The 17,839-nt window shown below is 42.7% G+C and overlaps 1 protein-coding gene across 7 annotated transcripts in view; it reads left to right on the forward strand.

The window, feature by feature from the left end:
• The window catches only part of Rnf185 (ring finger protein 185), a 30,649-nt gene extending 12,937 nt beyond the window's left edge, over positions 1-17,712 (forward strand). For 3 of the 7 annotated variants that reach the window (XM_031340636.1, XM_031340639.1, XM_031340641.1), the window contains exons 2-7: positions 5,206-5,424; positions 7,855-7,873; positions 10,462-10,574; positions 11,632-11,686; positions 14,935-15,052; positions 17,593-17,712. In XM_031340636.1, the coding sequence (XP_031196496.1) occupies positions 5,249-5,424; positions 7,855-7,873; positions 10,462-10,574; positions 11,632-11,686; positions 14,935-15,052; positions 17,593-17,690 (579 nt within the window). In that variant the 5' untranslated portion in view covers positions 5,206-5,248 and the 3' untranslated portion in view covers positions 17,691-17,712. Of the gene's footprint in view, positions 1-600; positions 839-5,205; positions 5,425-7,854; positions 7,874-10,461; positions 10,575-11,631; positions 11,687-14,934; positions 15,053-17,592 lie in introns of those variants that run through there. The other 4 variants (XM_031340637.1, XM_031340638.1, XM_031340640.1 and 1 more) reach the window with 3 other exon arrangements.
• The last annotated feature ends 127 nt before the right edge of the window (positions 17,713-17,839 follow it).

Below are 17,839 nucleotides of genomic sequence, written 5' to 3' on the forward strand. Positions count from 1 at the left end.
AAACTCACTCTGTAGACCAGGCTGGCCTCGAACTCAGAAATACACCTGCCTCTGCCTCCCAATTGCTGGGACTAAAGTCGTGTGGCACCACTGCCCAGTGCTATTTAGGACTGAAACGTCATTTAAATCTTGAATTTTACAGCTGGTTAATGTGTATCCCAAATTCCACTCAACTTACTTATTACTTCCCACTGTAGCCTTCCATGTGTGTGACGTACACATTCTTGGAATGTGGGTTGCATCTCTGTCTCCATGTGGTCTGTCAGTAGCCTAAGCATCAGTGTAGACAGGCTCAGACATGCATGCCAGGACTCCTTCCATGTGAACAAGCATGTACCACAGGAACAGCCCTTTGCTGGGAGCATGCCCAGATTTGTAATTTTCATAATGAAGATTGGGACTTTTTGTATCTCTGTACACCATGGCCTGGGGATATTTAGAGTTATAAAAGGTATAGGAGGTGGAATATAGTCAGTTGTAGAGTGTTTGCCTGGCATGCCCAGGAACTGGGTTTTGTCCTCAGAAACAGTAGTAGTGGGGCCATTAAAAAAGAGTACATAAGCCAACATGGTTGTCCATGCCTTTAATCCCCAAATTTAGGAGGCAGAAGCAGTCGGACCTTTGAGTTGGAGAACAGCCAGGACTACACAGAGAAAACCCTGTCTCAAACAAACAACAAAGGGAGCGCATAAGACAGATGATGGATTCCAGAATGCCTCCAGTTCTCTAGAACCTAAGAACTGAACACAAGAATGAGAGTCAGAGTCAGTTCATTGGTGGTTGCTGCAAGGATATTCAACTCTGATATTCTCTCACTGTGGTTTCTCGGGGTGAGTAGGTGAGAACTGAGGATATGAGCTTAGTCACTTTAAGCTCTGCGTTCCTAATTGAATTGCAGATTTGCCTTAGTCTTGAAGCACCACTGTGTCACCCTAGAAGGCTCCAACTGAGGAGTGCTTTTCTAACACTTTTTTTTTAAAGATTTATTTATTTTATGTATATGAGTAAACTGTAGCTGTCTTCAGACACACCAGAAGAGGACATTGGATTCCATCACAGATGGCTGTGACCTACCATGTGGTTGCTGGGAATCGAACTCTGGAAGAGCAGTTGGTGCTCTTAACTACTGATCCATCTCTCCAGTCCAAGGAGTGCTTTTCTAATGTTCTGTGTACTCATTAATACATTATCATTTGGGAAAAGATTGTCTTAGTTCAGGTTTCTTTTGTTGTGATGAAACACCATGACCAAAAGCAACTTGGAGATTAAAAGGATTTTTAGCCTCAGTTCCACATCACAGTTCATCACTGAAGGAAGTTGAGGCAGCATCAATCACTAATTAAGAAAATGCCCTCAGGGTTGTCTACAGTCTGTTACAGGGGCATTTTCTCAATTTAGGTTCTCTGATTAAATGACTCTAACTTTTGTCAAATTAACATTAAAATAAGCAAAGAAACAGAAACAAACAAAACTCACTACCATAGATGGGTAGATGTTATTTCATTTTTGTTATTGTTGGTTTTAAGAAAAACAGTACAACTCAGGTGATTTTGATGGAGCCCTCATTAAAGAGTCTTACAATTTAACATGCACTTTTAGCTCGTCTGCTAAATTCTAGAACCTCAGCTTGGCACTGCTCTTCTTTGTGTAACCTCCACTCAGTAGCAATAAATGTGGCAGGCATGTAGTTGTCAGTAGAGAATTGTTATCTGCATGAATGGGTGAATGAATGATAGGTTTGCTCCATATTTCATTAAGAAAGCACAAAAATTATAGCAGTGAGTTTGGGGCAAAGACTGCACATCTCTCATAAAGCTACATGTTAGTAAGGTAGCATAAAAATGTAGAGTGGTGTTGCTACATAGATGGTTCAGTGACTAAGAGCACTGGCCTCTCTTCTAGAGGAACTAGGCTTGATTCCCTACTACCCATATGGCATCTCATGCCCTCTTCTGTCCTCTGCAGGAACCAAGCAGGCTGGCATATATGCAGGCAAAATACATACATAAAATAAAATGTAAGTGTAGAGTGGGCTTGGAGAGATGCCTCCATGGTTAATAGTACTTGCTGTTCTTCCAGAAGACCCAGGTTTCATTCCCAGCACCCAATACTGCAGCTCACAGCCATCTGTAAGAATGTAAAGTGTATTTATATTGTGTTGGAAACTCTGAGTTTGGCATTGTGTGGTAGCTTGGCTTTAGACAAGTCCTTTAACTTCCCTAGCTTGATGCTCCTATCTGTAAAATGGAGTGAGGGTCAGAAGCAGTAATAGATTTGAACCTGCAGTATGCTTCAGGTGAAGAATAAAGAATGGTTGGTGCATGCCTTTAGTCCCAGCACTGAGAAAGTGAAGTAGAAGGATCACTTAAGCCCAGAAGTTCCAGACCAGCCAAAATGAGGTTGCTATATTGGTTAGGTCAGAGCCTATAGGCTCCATAGGGACCTATGATTGATTTTAGCAGCTCAGCAAAGCTCAGACCCTATTTTCTTCTTATTCTAGGTAGAAGTCTAGTGTCCAAGCCAACCAGGACCTATATTATCTGGCCACTGTCCTAGTCCTAAAAGTCCCACAAGGCTGTGGCTACATTTTTTTTTGTTCTGTAGGTGCTCAGCAGATAGCCCCAAAGAGATGCTACTCATCTCCTTTTGCACATGGGGTTAGGGAGGAGGTAGAGAAGCGGCTTCATAGATGAGTATGTGGCTTTGGAACCCAGGTTTGCAAAGGGGTTTGTGAGCAGGCAGCCTGGCAGTTGACCATAACTAGTCATGCGCACTTGTAGTCACTCATTCAGCAGTTATCTGAGCGCCTACTGGGATGAGGCCCGGAGAAGGGAATCAGGATAGAGTGGTGTGGTATGTTCAGAGTTGTCATGTATAAGCCTGTCCCAGTATTTGGGTTGCTGTATGGCTGTTATACCCTGCAAACTCTCAGCTGGCCTGTTGCTGTCTCCTGACTATTCCTACTTTAACACCTATCTTTACCCCAGTTTTACCATCATGCCTGTGAGTGGTAGCATGAGCCATGCAGAGCCTTGTTGGATCCAGGTAGAATGGGTTCATCATAAGTGGTGCATATGTGGCAATAGCCCCTCCCACGTTGGTTTGCTGTAGATCGTTGATCTGGGTAGCCCTGTGCTTACTTTTCAGGGAACAAAAGAAACTAGTTAGTTTATATAACCTGGGTTGACCTCAGATTTACACGTAGCCAAGAATGTCCTTGAACTTCATTCAGATCTTCCTTGCTTCTACCTCCCAAGTTTTGAGATTATATGCCACTGTGGGTATATGCCACTGTGCCTGGTTTTTTAGGGTTTTTTTTTTGTTTTTGTTTTTGTTTTTCAAGACAGAGTTTCTCTGTGTAGCTCTGGCTGTCCTGGAACTCACTCTGTAGACTAGGTAGAAGTCTAGTGTCCTCAAACTCAGAAATCCGCCTGCCTCTGCCTCCCAAGTGCTGGGACTAAAGGGGTGAGCCACCACTGTCCAGCTATACCTGACCTTTTTATGTGGGGTCTACATATCAAACTCAGGCCTTAATGCTTGCTTAGCAACACTTTTCTGACTGAGACATTTCTCCAGCCCAGATGGTAATTTTTTTAAGTTACATAATAAGATTATACCCAACAAAATTAACAGTAATTCTACCAACATTAAACAAAATAGATTGGCATTAGTAGTACACATAAAATGAAGTAAATATCAGAAAGAATTTCTTTTTTTAACAAGGAAGCACTGGGACTTGGGGATGTGTATAGCTCAATGATGGAGTCCTTAGTGTTGAACTAGCATTGTGAGGCCTACATTTATACCCTAGCAAAACACACGCACGCGCGCCACACACACACACAGAGTTATAAAAGAGGGAAAGAAGGAAGCTCTCCACCATGGAGAAGGTCTTAGAACAGTAGCAAGACACTGCTACTGTCAGCAACCAGCTGCCCTTCTGGGACATCACGTAAAATGATGTAACTGAGTGAAAAAGTGGCGGGGAGCTGGCCTCTTTCCCTGCTCAAGTCGCTAAGCTGCAGTTGTAGTGAAAGATGCTCATGAGTCCAAGCTCTAAGTCTGTCCTGTGAAGACACAGCGGGAGGCTTCTTGGTTTGAGAAAACCAGCTGTGGGTACTTAATCTGTTTTTACTTGGAAGCTGAAATCAAGGTGATCTGGTACCCCAGTGGTGAGTCCTCATTTTATACATGAAAAAAGCATGGGCAGGAAAAGTGTGGTTCCTAGCAGGCTAGAGGCTGGGCAGAGTCTAAGCCTTCAGTTCCCTTATGGTAGCCACCCAGTATTTCTGCTTCTAATTCCTAAGCTAATGAGGATAATCAGATGAGGCTCCTGACAGGTTCTTAATGTGCACTTGGAATTTCTGAGTATGACTTGTATGGATCTCTTTGTCTTTGCTTGGTTTCTTTGATTTGGAAGTGGTAGTCAACACTGATACGTTTTTCACTGGCAATGGTGACCAGCCTTATCTATGGTGATGTGGTGATTTGAGTACAATAGTGTGCCATGAGTCCTGGTCTCAAACCCACACTAATCACTCAGCCAGCTAATTCAGTCTGCTGTTTCCTGAGGTGATCAGGGCTGCCTAGAGCATGAGTGTGCCAGATGACTTTGGGATGTATGGGATAGACAACTTTTCCTTCACTGGCATAAATTCCTTCTTAAGTGTGTTAATAAATTCAGACAAAATAAGATAAGTGGTATCCAGCTGGCAGAAAGTACCAAAGGCCATCATCTGATGGCCTCAAGCTTCCCAGTCTTTCCCAGTCACAGGAATTTCTTTATATTCTGCCATATACCAGTCATAGTTCTGAGTAGATCCTGTTCTCCTAGTCAACATAAATTGTCCAGAATTAAAAGATAGCTTGGCAGTTCAATTTAATATTTAATGGAACGTGTATTTATTATCTGCTGTAGTTAATACAGGAAAATATAAAGATAATGGGAGAGCTGTGTTGAGACCTTTCTAGAGGTTGCTCTGTATTTTTGCAGTTTATGTTTTATGATACGTGTTTTGGGCCATGTCCACGAGCAACTCATGAAAAGTGCATAGCCCCACAGCTTCTGTCCCTGTAGCCCTCTGGGAAATATGCTCCCAGTTCAGTCATAGTTAGAGTTTATAACTGAGAGAAGATGGAGGTGTTGGCTTGGAAGTTGAGAAGTAGGCTACAGCAATGGACAATCAAGTGCTTTCTGCCTTTCAGGATTGTCTTGAGAATCTTCTAAAAGCCTTGCTGGCAAGCAGCCATGGCAAGTAAAGGGCCTTCAGCCTCTGCATCCACTGAGAATTCCAGTGCAGGGGGGCCCAGTGGCAGCAGCAATGGCCCTGGTGAGAGTGGAGGGCAAGACAGCACCTTCGAATGCAACATATGCCTGGACACGGCCAAGGACGCTGTCATCAGCCTGTGTGGCCACCTCTTCTGGTGAGTACCATTTCTGCTATCTCTGTAGACACCCTACCAAGTTTGAAAGCCCATGGCTCTAGGCAGATGTTTCACTTTGGGCAGAAGATGTTTGGGGTAGATGTCTCACTCGTTTTGATTCCTGATACACTCAGACCAAAGGGACAAAAAGCCTCAGTTTCCATCCTAGCTCTACTAGGTCTGGGTAACCTTGGGCAAATCCTGTTTTCACCCTGGTCATCTTCCCATCTCTGCAAGAGTAAGGCCATTTTGTGAGCATGTACTACCACTTGAGCAAGGCTTGCTTGCTGTGCTGAGCCTACAAGACAGTATTGCATAGTGGTTTTGAGCAAGGACTGTGGAGCCAGACTTCCTCCTCTCAGATCTTGACTCTGCCTTATTTTACAGGCTTATTTCTATTAAATGACCCCAAATAGTAAGCATGTTGAAAAACCACATGCTATGTGTGCTAGCTGTGATTGTAATTGTTGTATATTCTATGTTTATGTTGTGAAATGAAGCAGCAAAGTCAGTGTCCTAGTCTTGGTGCCTACAGAAACCCCAGCTGTCTCTGAGAACTTAGGTGGATATAGAGTAGTGGTTGTTTTTTCTTTCTAGATGTTAGGCTAACTTGGAAGGGTAGAGAGGAACCTTGAATGTAGAGGGGAAATGATGGCAATTAAAGTTAAGGGCCCATGCCACCCCAGAGCAGACAGTTTCTAGAGATGAGCATGTATGGTGTCAGCTCATCTGAGTCCCTGAGGCTATTGTCCCCCTTTCAACAAAACCCTGGATGGGAAACAAGAATAGCTGTGGAGGGATGGGCCAGATTATTAAACCCAGGAGACATAGACCCCATTAATATTTTTGTGAAGAAAGCAGTATTTGAGAGAATTTAAATTCTCAGCAATATAAAAGGTAAATTTATTGATGAATTAATAGACTAGAGCAGAGGTTTTTCATTTTGAGATTTTTTTTTGCCCTAATTGTTGTTTTGTATAGATGAAAGTGACAGAATTAAGGCAGAGAATTAAGAGAGGCAGAGTGCTGCTGAATAGAACAGATTTCAAGCAATATGTGTCTAGATTGCAGTGTGTCTTTAACAAATCCATTTCTTTTCTGCATGGCGGCTTCCTTTGTTGACTTTCTTAATAAGAAAGCAAAGAAATACTAAAAATCTAGGATTGAGTACTTTTCCTTCAGTGCTCTAATGCCATGTTTTTAATGAAATACTGAAAAGACAGTAGAGAGTTTTTAGTCCTGATATGTTACATGTTTCTGAACCTTGGCTTTCTCCTTTGAAAACCAAGACATCAGAACCAGGGGTATGGTTCCATCTGTAATCCTGGCACCCGAAAGGGAGCTGAAGAGGTAACTCAGTGGCTAGGAGCACTACTTGCTCTTCCAGCGGAGCCAGGTTTGAGCCTTAGAACATACATGGTAGCTTACAACTATCTGTAACTCCTCCAGTTCCAGGGGATACAACAATCTGTGGCTTCAACATGTGGTCCATAGACGTACATGTAAGGAACACTCATGCCCATAAAAATAAACTAACAAAACTGGTACCCTGAAGTCTGAGGCAGAGGATTAGAAGTCTGAAGCCAGTTTGGACTATATGGTGAAACCCTGTATTTAAATAAATAAATAATTTAATTTAAAAAGAAAAAAAAAAGGAAGAACTATTGGGCAGTGGCTGTGAGATGGAGGTACCCTTTCCCAAGTAGCTTCTCCATCCTCCCATTACAAAGATGCTCTGAGTGGGCCAGCCTTTCAGACCACTCCCACTATGAGAGCACTTTTTAAAAATTGAATCTGAAATAATAGAAAATCCATAAATAACTGGTGAGCCTGAAGAGGCTGTGAACCCATCTGACAGAGTGCATATTGTGTGTGTAGGTATATGTATGTGCTTTATGTTGTCATGTGTTACATGACAGTGCTGACTTGCAGAGAATACTTGACTTATATTAGATTCCTTCAGAACCTATAATATCTGAAAGAATAGCCTATGGATTAATTGTGCTTGGTTGGTTTGTTTTCTTTCTTTAAAGGGGGTTCAGGCTGGAGACTGGAGTCATGTCTTTCTACTATCTTGTTTTTCCTGTGGTTTTAGCTTTTTCTTGTCTGTTTTGTTCTTTCATTTTGTTGTTTTAAGACAGGGTCTTCTATAGCCTAGTCTGTAAACTCAGTCTCACTGTGTAGTTGAAGATGACCTTGAACTCCACTCCCAATCCTTTCCTGCCCCTGCGTCCCAAGTGCAGGATTACAGATATGTGCCTCCCTACCTTTTTCTATATGTGATGCCAGTAACCCGTGTGACGCCTCACTGGGGTTGCAGTCACCCCCTTCTGATGTCCTTCCCTGCTCATGAAGTGTTTCTGCTAATGAAAGCATTTTTTTCCTTCCCGCTCTCCTTCCTGATGATTGGCCGCCCTGGGGACTCTGTAGTTGGCCGTGTTTACATCAGGTAAGATGTACTTCATTTTACTTTGTCTTTCATCAGCTAGAGTTGCACAAGACAGCCCTCACCTCAGGGGATTACTGTCAGAAACTGCAATCTCCCTTGCTTCTGGGTTCAGTTGCCCTTTTTATACACCTGCCCACTAACCAGTATTTCATGTAGTAAAGAGGTCTTTTCATGTCTGAATTAGTCCTGATTCTGCCAATAATAGCCATATGGGCTTAGATGACCATCACTTTTCCGTGTTTCAGTGGCTCATTTGCAGATGCATTAGACTTGATAATGTTAGCTCCCTTTTTGTTTGTTTTTGTTTGTTTGTTTGTTTGTTTTTTCAAGACAGGGTTTCTCTGTTTAGCCCTGGCTGTTCTGGAACTCACTCTGTAGACCAGGCTGGCCTTGAACTCAGAAATCTGTCTGCCTCTGCCTCCCAAGTGCTGGGATTAAAGGCATGCGCCACCACTGCTCAGCTCCCTTTTTGTTTTGTTTTGTTTTTGTTTGCTTCAAGACTAGATTGAATGTATCCCAAGCTATACCTCAAACTCACTATGTAGTTGAAGATGACCTTGAAATCCTCCTGCCTCAAAGTGCTGGGGTTATAGGTGTGCACCACAATGTCTACTTCATGTAATACTGGAAACCCAGGATGTCTTGCTTGCTAAGCAATTGATCTGTTAACTAAGTCACATCCTCACCTATTAGATCATTTTATTGTTTGTTTGTTTCTGAACTCTTATATTGATAAAAGATAACTTCTGGGCTGGAGAGACAGCTCAGTGGTTAGGAATGCTTGCTACTTTTGCAAAGGGCCAATTTCAGTTCCTAGCACCTGTAACTCTAGCTCCAGGGACTTCAACACTTATGGGGTGTACACACACATACACACACACACACACACACACACACACACTGAGATAAAAATAAATCTTGAAGAAATACAAAGGTAGCTCCTTTCATATCAGTGCACCTCTCTCCTGAAAGGTCTTGAGGTTGTTGAGAAGAGGTAAGCTTTTTTTGGTACGAATAGGTAGCTTTTGCAGAGGAGGGAAGTCTTGGTTTAATTTTTTATGAAAACCAGTTAGTGTTCACTAAGAGCTGAGGCTGGCATTGGGTACTGGATATGAACAGTCACAGCCAGGTAGCTATTTCCATGGGTGTCAGAAGTATAGTATCTCACTCCTAGGCGGCTTAGCGGGTGTTTTGGAGGACAGGGACTAGACTGCTCTGTTTCCTCCTCGGGAAAGAAGAAGGGCTAGGGATGAGCAGTCTGACTCACATAAACTTTGAAAGAATGTAATAATGTGAGCTTCAGGAAATGATGTAATTTAGGTTTTAGAGCTATTGGCAACTAGGGAATGTAGGATACAAAATGAAATGCTGCTATTTCTGTATCTCTGAAGTCTTTGGCTTATATTCATTTAATAAATTTTTTATCTTCATATCTAGAGATGCAGTTTACATCCATAAATAATATTGAGGGGCTGGGTCATAGTTCATCCATAGTGTGTATACTGATAATGTGCAAGGCTCTGAGCTTAATCCCTAAAAATAAATAAAGGTTGAGAAAGTACTAAAAATAAATAAAGGTTGAGAAAATGTACATCAAAAACCCTCCAGTGCCCAAAAAGAGGTCACAAGTTAGGTATGCTGGCATAGTTCTGTAATCCTTGTACTTAGGAAGCAAAAGACATGAGGATTAAGAGTTCAGCATCATTTTTAGATACATGAAACTCTGCTTCAAAAAGAAAAGAAAAGAAATATAGTATAACACTAAAAATAAAGTTTAGATAATGAGCAAACTCTATCCCCTAACACAATATTAAGTGACCCAAAAATGATTAGCATATCTAGGTGCTGATGTCAGGTTATACCATTTTGGGGGAATATGTTGTAAAAATGGGAAATTGGGGATAGAGGGACAGCTCAGCAGTTAAGAGCGTGTACTGCTCTTCCAAAGGGACCCAAGTTCAATCCCCAGTACCCATATTTATAGCTCCCTGTGACTCCAGCTCTGGCTTCCTCTTCAGGCCTCTGAGGGCACATATATTTGTTTGTATATACCTTCGCCCTCAACTGACATATACATAATTAAAAATAAGATATGTAAGCCGGACAGTGGTGGCGAATGCCTTTAATCCCAGCACTTGGGAGGCAGAGGCAGGTGTATTTCTGAGTTCAAGGCCAGCCTGGTCTACAGAGTGAGTTCCAGGACAGCCAGGGCTACACAGAGAAACCCTGTCTTGAAAAAGAAAAATGGGATGATGGTAGATAATTTGATTGATCCTGAAAGTAAGATTTTGTTCATACCAGGAGCTTGCCAGGAGGCCTCAGTCTTGCAGCTCCTTCTGTACTGTCCCCAGAGAGTAACAGAGAAAGAAGCTTGTTTAATTACTGGTATTTAAAGGCAATTTTGATTTTATCCCTAGTAAATATTTTTCAATGCTAGAAACAGAAATTAGATTATGGTTCCTAAATGTTCCCTGCTCAGGCTACTGCAGCTGGTGTTTCCCACATTAAGGACTCTGGCTTCACAATCAGATGCTGCACTTGACTAAAGGCAGCTTTGGTTCATTTGTGTGTTTTTCTCTCACTTGTAGTGGTTGGAGACTAGACCTAACAGACAAGTGTGTCCAGTTTGCAAAGCTGGCATCAGCCGGGACAAGGTCATCCCACTCTATGGCAGAGGCAGCACTGGACAGCAGGATCCCAGGTAAAGACTTGCTCCATCTGATACCCATGTCCCCACTTGGACGGGCAGGTATTCACATCTACTTAGCACTCTAACCCTACCTTTAGCTTGGTGTTTGTTGATGACTACTTGGTTTTGAGGCATTTTGATGGAGATGAGAGTCATCTGGGAAGGGTGGGGCCTGTGTGATCCACCAGCAGGCAAACAGTTGTGCGATGTTATGGCCCTTTTGACCTGGCACCTGGGCCTTTCCAGAAAAATGTCTTACTGTCTAGCATTTCACCTGACTATACATCTCCTGTCTAACAGACATACAGAACTTCTCTTAAAGAGTTTGTTCTATCACACTTGTTGCACTTGTGTTTGCTCTGAGGGCAGAACTGCTCTCCCTGGTTCCACTCAGTCTACACCCTGCTTCCTGGAGCCTTTTCTTGATTCCTGCCCTGATTTTACGAAAGCCTTAAAGCCCCTCCCTGAGGTGATCTTTCTTCTCTGTCATCCTCTCACCCTATATTGTGACTGCTTGTATCTCTTTTGAAATTGTCATCATCTCAGGAGTGGTAACTGTGGCCAGTTATCAGTATTGATTGCATCCTGCCTCGTACCTAATGTGAACTAAACAGTCAAACTGTCGGGAGGGTCTGAGGCCTAGCAGCAAAAGTAAAAGATAGATAGCATGGGGGTGCTAGCCTAAGAGTAATGGAAGCCAAACTGAGATTAGTAGGGGAGATTAGAGAGACCTTGAGCCTTAACCCTATCCAACAAACCATCTTTGGTTTTAGTCAGGCTTAGGATTTCTGGTACCCATGAGCTCATATCATGCAGGCCTAGGGAAGGCAAAACTGGCCACTTTTCATAACCATGGATCAAAATCTCTATTGCAAGGGTAGGCTATGCAGTCTGATGGCTTTCTTGGAACAAGCTGATTTTCCTGGTTCGAGGTAGAATGGAGTTAGAACTTTGTTAAGCCCACACAGTTTTGTGTGTTGAACAGGAGAGTGACCCAGACACTGTGGTTCAGTCCTCAAGGGGAACAGCTAACAGCATTTAGTGATGGCCGGACTTTGTTTCTTTTCAGAGAGAAGACTCCTCCTCGTCCTCAAGGCCAGAGGCCAGAGCCAGAGAATAGAGGGGTGAGGAGCATTCTAGGAAACGCTTCTAGCAGTGTGCCTGTGACTTTGAAAGTTTCCTGTTCCCTTCCAGTTTTTCCCCTTATCCTAAAAGTAAAGGAAAATGTATAAAGTTCAGAAAGAAGACAAGCAGGGGAAAATCCCAGAACCACTCATCCAGAGATAGCCACTGGGAGCGTTTGGGCCAGTCTTCTCATCTTCCTTTACTCTGTGTGTGTGTGTGTGTGTGTGTGTGTTTTATTAATTTATACATGTATGTTTATTGATTATGCATTTGCATATTTCATATATTTTTAAATTTAATCTTTATTATTGTGTGCATATAGTGGAGAGTCTATGTGTAGACGTGAAAGGACACTTGGGGGAGTCAGTTCCTCTTCCAACATGGACTCTGGAGATGGAACTTAGCATGTTAGGCTGCATGTCAAGCCCCTTTAGTGCCAGATTGTCTTACCAGCCTGACTTTTTGGATTTTTGAGATAGGTTCTCACTATGGATCCCAAGGCGATCTGGAACTCATGACCTTCCTTCCTCAGTCTTCTACTGCTGACATTATAGACATAGGCTAGCATGCCTAGATAATCCTCCTGCCTCAGACTTCGTAATGTTGGCATTAGGAAGACATAGGCTACCATGCCTGGCTTACTTTTGTTTTTTACTTTTTTACAATATGTGGCTCTTGTTTTGTAATTCTTAAATTTTCATCTATTCTACAGATACTAAGTTCCTTAATGTACACCTTTGATCCCAGCACTCAGGGGGCAGAGGCAGGTGGATCTCTAAGTTTAAGGCCAATATGGTCTGCTTAGTGAATTCAGGACAGCCAGGGCTACACAGAGAAACCCAGTCTCAAAACACACAAGCAAATAAACAGAGTTTTGTGTGCCCAGTCTCCTTTAAGCCTCATTTAAATCCATGTAGAGGGCATAGCTGAGGGGCAGATGTGTGTAGTGTTCCTGTCCAGGGGCACAGGTAGAACCAAAACCCAATCTGGGTGCTACTGAAGTCCTTCTCCTGACTGCTAAACAGCCTCCCTTTACCTTCTGAGGCTCTGCTTGCTCAAGGAGCATTAGCAAGCAACAGAAATCAGAGGCTGCCCTAATGTCTGAGCGCACACCGCTGGGCCCTAAGACCTGCAGCTGCTACTAGTCTAGTTTGCTTGCTTGCTTCCTTCTTTTCTTCCCTCCTTCCTTCTTTCTTTCTTTTTTTCTTTTGATGGCTTTATTTCAGGGAATATTTGTCTTATTAATCAGCGACTGACCAACTCTTCCTTATTTCAGTTTGCAACAGCTAGTTTGCTAAGCACATTCAGAACACATAGTTCCTTAATTTCTTTCATCTCACTATGAAGCCCTATCTTTGCTAGCTAGTGCTCGATATATAGATTGGGTAGCTGTTCTGGGATTAAAGGTGTGTGCCACCATGCCTGCCTGCCCTACACCCCAATCTTTCCATTATTTCATCATTTGTTCTAAAGAACTCACCAGAGGTCCAAAGGAAGGAATTTGTAAGTTCTGCACAGTGATTAAGAGATGAGTGTTAGCCAGGTGGTGGTGTCGCATGCCTTTAATCCCAGCACTTGGGAGGCAGAGGCAGGCAGATCTCTGAGTTTGAGGCCAGCCTGGTCTACAGAGTGAGGTCCAGAGCTACACAGAGAAACCCTGTCTCGGGGGGAAAAAAAAAAGAGATGAGTGTTCAGAGCCAGCAAATTGGCTCTATGGGTAAGCCTGGTGACTTTTGTTCAATCCCCAGAACTTGCATAAGTAAAAAGAGAACTGACTCCACAAAGTTGGCCTCTAACCACATATGTACTGTGACACATGTATAATATACATAGGAACACCTACATGGAATAGTAATACATTTTTATTAAAGTTTGAAATTTCAGGTTAGATTGGCCAAGTTTAGTCTTAAATGTTAATGCAAGAATTAAACATAACCTGCCACTCTTGGACATACTTATCTGTAATTCCAGCAGTCAGGAGACTGAGGCAGGAACACTGCAAATTTGAGGCCAGCCTAAGCTACCTAGTGAGATCCTGTCAGAGTAGGGAGAGGGAAGGAAAGGCTGGGTTGTGTCTTGTGTGCAGGTCTTGTACTCCAAGGAGTTGCTTACTAACAGTCACTGTTCTGCTAAGTCCACTCCTGGGAAAGACAATGTGTGGAAACATATCTGGGGAGAAACCAAGGCCGAATGCACTGCTGACAGTGTCTATTTGGAAAGATTTCTGACTTACTTTCTAATGACAAATATATGTTACTCTCTTCTTCCTCCTTCTCTACTTTCTCTTCTTCCTCCTCCTCCCCCTCCTCTTCTTTCTCCCGTCCCCATTTCCCAAGAGCTGGGGCCATAGTACCATACCCAGGTTTCATAGCAATCTGAAGAAATTAAATTGTTTTAAATATTCAGAATTTTATGTTTCATGAAAAACTTATGTGTATGTTTTGTTTTCTGTCTTTATTTGGGTTTGTGTTTTGTTTTCTTTGTTTTTGAGAGTCTTGTTGGAAGTCTTGTTATATAGACAAGACTGATAGGGAACTAATTGTCCAACTACCACCACTTAGCTAAATTAATGCAGTGCTTTGGACCAAACTCAGAACTTCATGAATGCTAGGCAAGTGCTCAGCCAGCTCAGCTACATCCACAGTCCCTGAACTCGTTAGGAAAAATACTCATATCTTGACAACATATTTACATATTGTCATTGTACAGGAGTTTAAACAGTTTGACAATCTAAGTCACAACAGGTTTTCTGTCTTGTTAGCATAAATGAGCACCAGGTTCCTTAGAGAACATGTTACGAGATTTTTGTTTGACTGATCTATTGACCAATCAGAGTTCCATCTTTTTTTTGTTATTATATCCTATTATGATGGTTCTTTGCATTTGGCCATGGGCCTGAGTGCCAGCTGTGTATTTTATTAACATGTAGGAAATTTTACTGGCTAATATGGAACCCTGGAAAATGATATAACACTGTATAAACCCTGAGAGCAATATTTTTCACTTTAGGTCAGAGCTATATCTTTTTGGACCATTTATAGCTCCTTAGCTGTATGCTAAGGGAAGGTCAGAGGTGCCTCCCAAGTTCCTTTGCTTTGTGGTGTTGCTAGAAGAAAGAGCTGAGGCCTTAAGTTTGTGGCAGAGGGACGAGAAGAAACATGGGGACCATATTTGTGCTGTGATGTAAGATACTGAGAGATGTGGAATAAATCTGCTTATTTTTCTTAATTACTTTTCTTTTCCACAGGGATTTCAAGGATTTGGATTTGGAGATGGTGGCTTTCAGATGTCTTTTGGAATTGGAGCATTTCCATTTGGGATATTTGCCACAGCATTTAACATAAATGATGGACGGCCTCCTCCAGGTAAGCCCGATTTTCTTAAATCAGGAACTTATCCTGCTAGAAAACTGCTTAGAAATTCAGCAGTATAGAAGTTGCAGATCATTATCACTGCATGCATAGACTTTCCAAAATCCCTTAAGTTCTTTGCAGATCGCCACACTCATCCAATAATCTCAGGACTTATCATGTATTAGGTACATGAGGGATGTGTTATGTTCTATTACAAACAGAGGGGCTCATCACCTGTACTGCAAGTAATGATTCTAAGACATAGCCCATGACCATTAAATTAAAAATTATAAACAATACTTAGCTAATAAAACCTTAATCCTGCTGGGTGGTGGTGGTGCAAGCCTATAATCCCAGCATTTGGGAGGCAGAGGCAGGCAGATTTCTGAGTTTGAGGACAACCTGGTCTACAGAGTGAGCTCCAGGACAGAGAAACCCTGTCTCAGAAAAAAAACAAAAAAATAAAAAAACCTTAATCCTACACATGTACTCCCTTCCTGCCACTCCCCCAAACACACACACACACACACACACACACACACACACACACACACACACTTTGACCATTTTTGGATCATGGAGGAGTGCAATGTTAGGACCTCCTGTTTCCTGGCATCTCTCAGAACACAAAATGGGGCTGATGCCAAACTTCAGACCTTGGGAACTGTGTTTATATTTGTCATTTGTATTTCTCCTTTTAGCCTCTTGTCTGTATTCAGAGTACAGCACGGGAGTGAGGTGTGTGCTTAACTCTGTTACACTCTGACACCTAAGCCACCACCCACATTATGAAGCCTATAAAAGATGCCAAAGGCAGTTGAGCCCTGCTTATAGTAATGGAGCCTCTGGGCCCTGGGTACAGTCTGAGGAACAGAAGTGAACTAGTGTAGGGCTGGTCAGGAGCTTAGTGCTCTAAATATGGTAACCCATTCAGAAGTCATCAGAGCTGTTCCCTGCTTCATCCAGTTTTTGGACAGAGTGGGCAATAAATCTCTTCTGCCTGCACAAGTTGATCAGAGCAACCAACTGTGAAGAAATGGCATGCTACCCACAGTGTACTCAGGCACTACTCCATATCTCCTCTCCGTCTGCCTAGGATGTCTCTGCAGCTCATACAGAGGAAGAGGACCTCAAAAGACAGGGTGTGATATGCCTTAAAGGAAAGACAGATCCTTGTAGAAGCAGCAGAACTTTCTTGCTGCCCTCTACCCTGGTCCAGCTTAAACTCTGGATCTTCTCCAGCTCATTCTGCATTCTGCAGCCAGACTGGGCTATTGATCAGTTTTCCTTTGTCATGTTTGGTACAGTTTGCACAGCCTGAAGGTCATTTATTCATTTATACTTTTAACCTATAGCATTTAAGCGAGCTCTAGTGGAGTCCTGTTGTTATTTGGGATGTCCTCTGGAGAGGTCACAGGAACCCCAGAAGCTCAGCATTGAGTTCAGATTTGAGCATTGCCTATACATTGTGTGTGAAGCTAACCTTGTTCAGGGATTGAGAGAAGCACTGTCTTCTTAGGTTTTATTCATCTGGAAAAGACACATGATGTGTGAGAGGTGCCTTGACTGCCACCTCGTAAGTCGTAGTAGATTTTTGTTGACTTTCTTAATAAGAAAGCAAAGAAATACTAAAAATCTAGGATTGAGTACTTTTCCTTCAGTGCTCTAATGCCATGTTTTTAATGAAATACTGAAAAGACAGTAGAGAGTTTTTAGTCCTAATATAAGTTACATGTTTCTGAACCTTGGCTTTCTCCTTTGAAAACCAAGACATCAGAACCAGGGGTATGGTTCCATCTGTAATCCTGGCACCCGAAAGGGAGCTGAAGAGGTAACTCAGTGGCTAGGAGCACTACTTGCTCTTCCAGCGGAGCCAGGTTTGAGCCTTAGAACATACATGGTAGCTTACAACTATCTGTAACTCCTCCAGTTCCAGGGGATACAACAATCTGTGGCTTCCGTGGGCAACGTGGTCCATAGACGTATATGTAAGGAGCACTCATGCCTCTACAATACTCTTGACTAGCTTTTCTAAAAGCAGAGGTTCTTATTTAGTCACTCAGTTCTCCCTCTGTCTTGCCATGTGATTTTGGGGCTGTGGTTCTGGGGAGAGCAGTCATACAAGATAGGTTTAGAGCCATCTGGAACAGTGTGCAAAGAGGCAGGAGAGTAACAGTGCTCATGAGTGGGTCCTTATGGTCTCAGAAGGTCTATCCTCTGCTTCTGATGCTGCCTTTTAAAACTGAGATCCACCAAGGAGTACCATGCATGTGACACAGTGTAGGGAATCCCGTGGGGATCTGCTCCCTCTGTGTTTCCTGATAGTCCACTGGCTCATTTGCATATATAGGACAGACTTTTGGAGATCAAAGCCTCATTGCTTATATTTGTTTTTGGTTCCTTTTATTTGAAGTTTGGGGGTCTTTTTATTGTGCAGGGATTATAAAGAATTATATAAAGAAATGAATATTCATCCTCTCCAGTTCTGGCCCCAATGGGCAGCATTAACAACTATAGCCTTCTAACAAAGTCTCTTCCTCTTGTTTCTCTAGCTGTTCCTGGGACACCCCAGTATGTGGATGAGCAGTTCCTGTCACGCCTCTTCCTGTTTGTCGCCCTGGTGATCATGTTCTGGCTGCTGATCGCCTAATACAGGACCCTGTTAACATCCACAGCAGCGCCTCTGGACTGGTGATATGCTGCACCCACTCCTGTGTTTGATTTGTTTAATCCCGACCCCTGGGATCAAGGGTCAGAAACACATCAAGGAGTATTACTTCTTCATTAGAGCTTTGGAAC

The sequence above is a fragment of the Mastomys coucha genome, unplaced genomic scaffold (genome assembly GCF_008632895.1).
Source record: "Mastomys coucha isolate ucsf_1 unplaced genomic scaffold, UCSF_Mcou_1 pScaffold22, whole genome shotgun sequence".
NCBI classification, from domain to species: domain Eukaryota; kingdom Metazoa; phylum Chordata; class Mammalia; order Rodentia; family Muridae; genus Mastomys; species Mastomys coucha.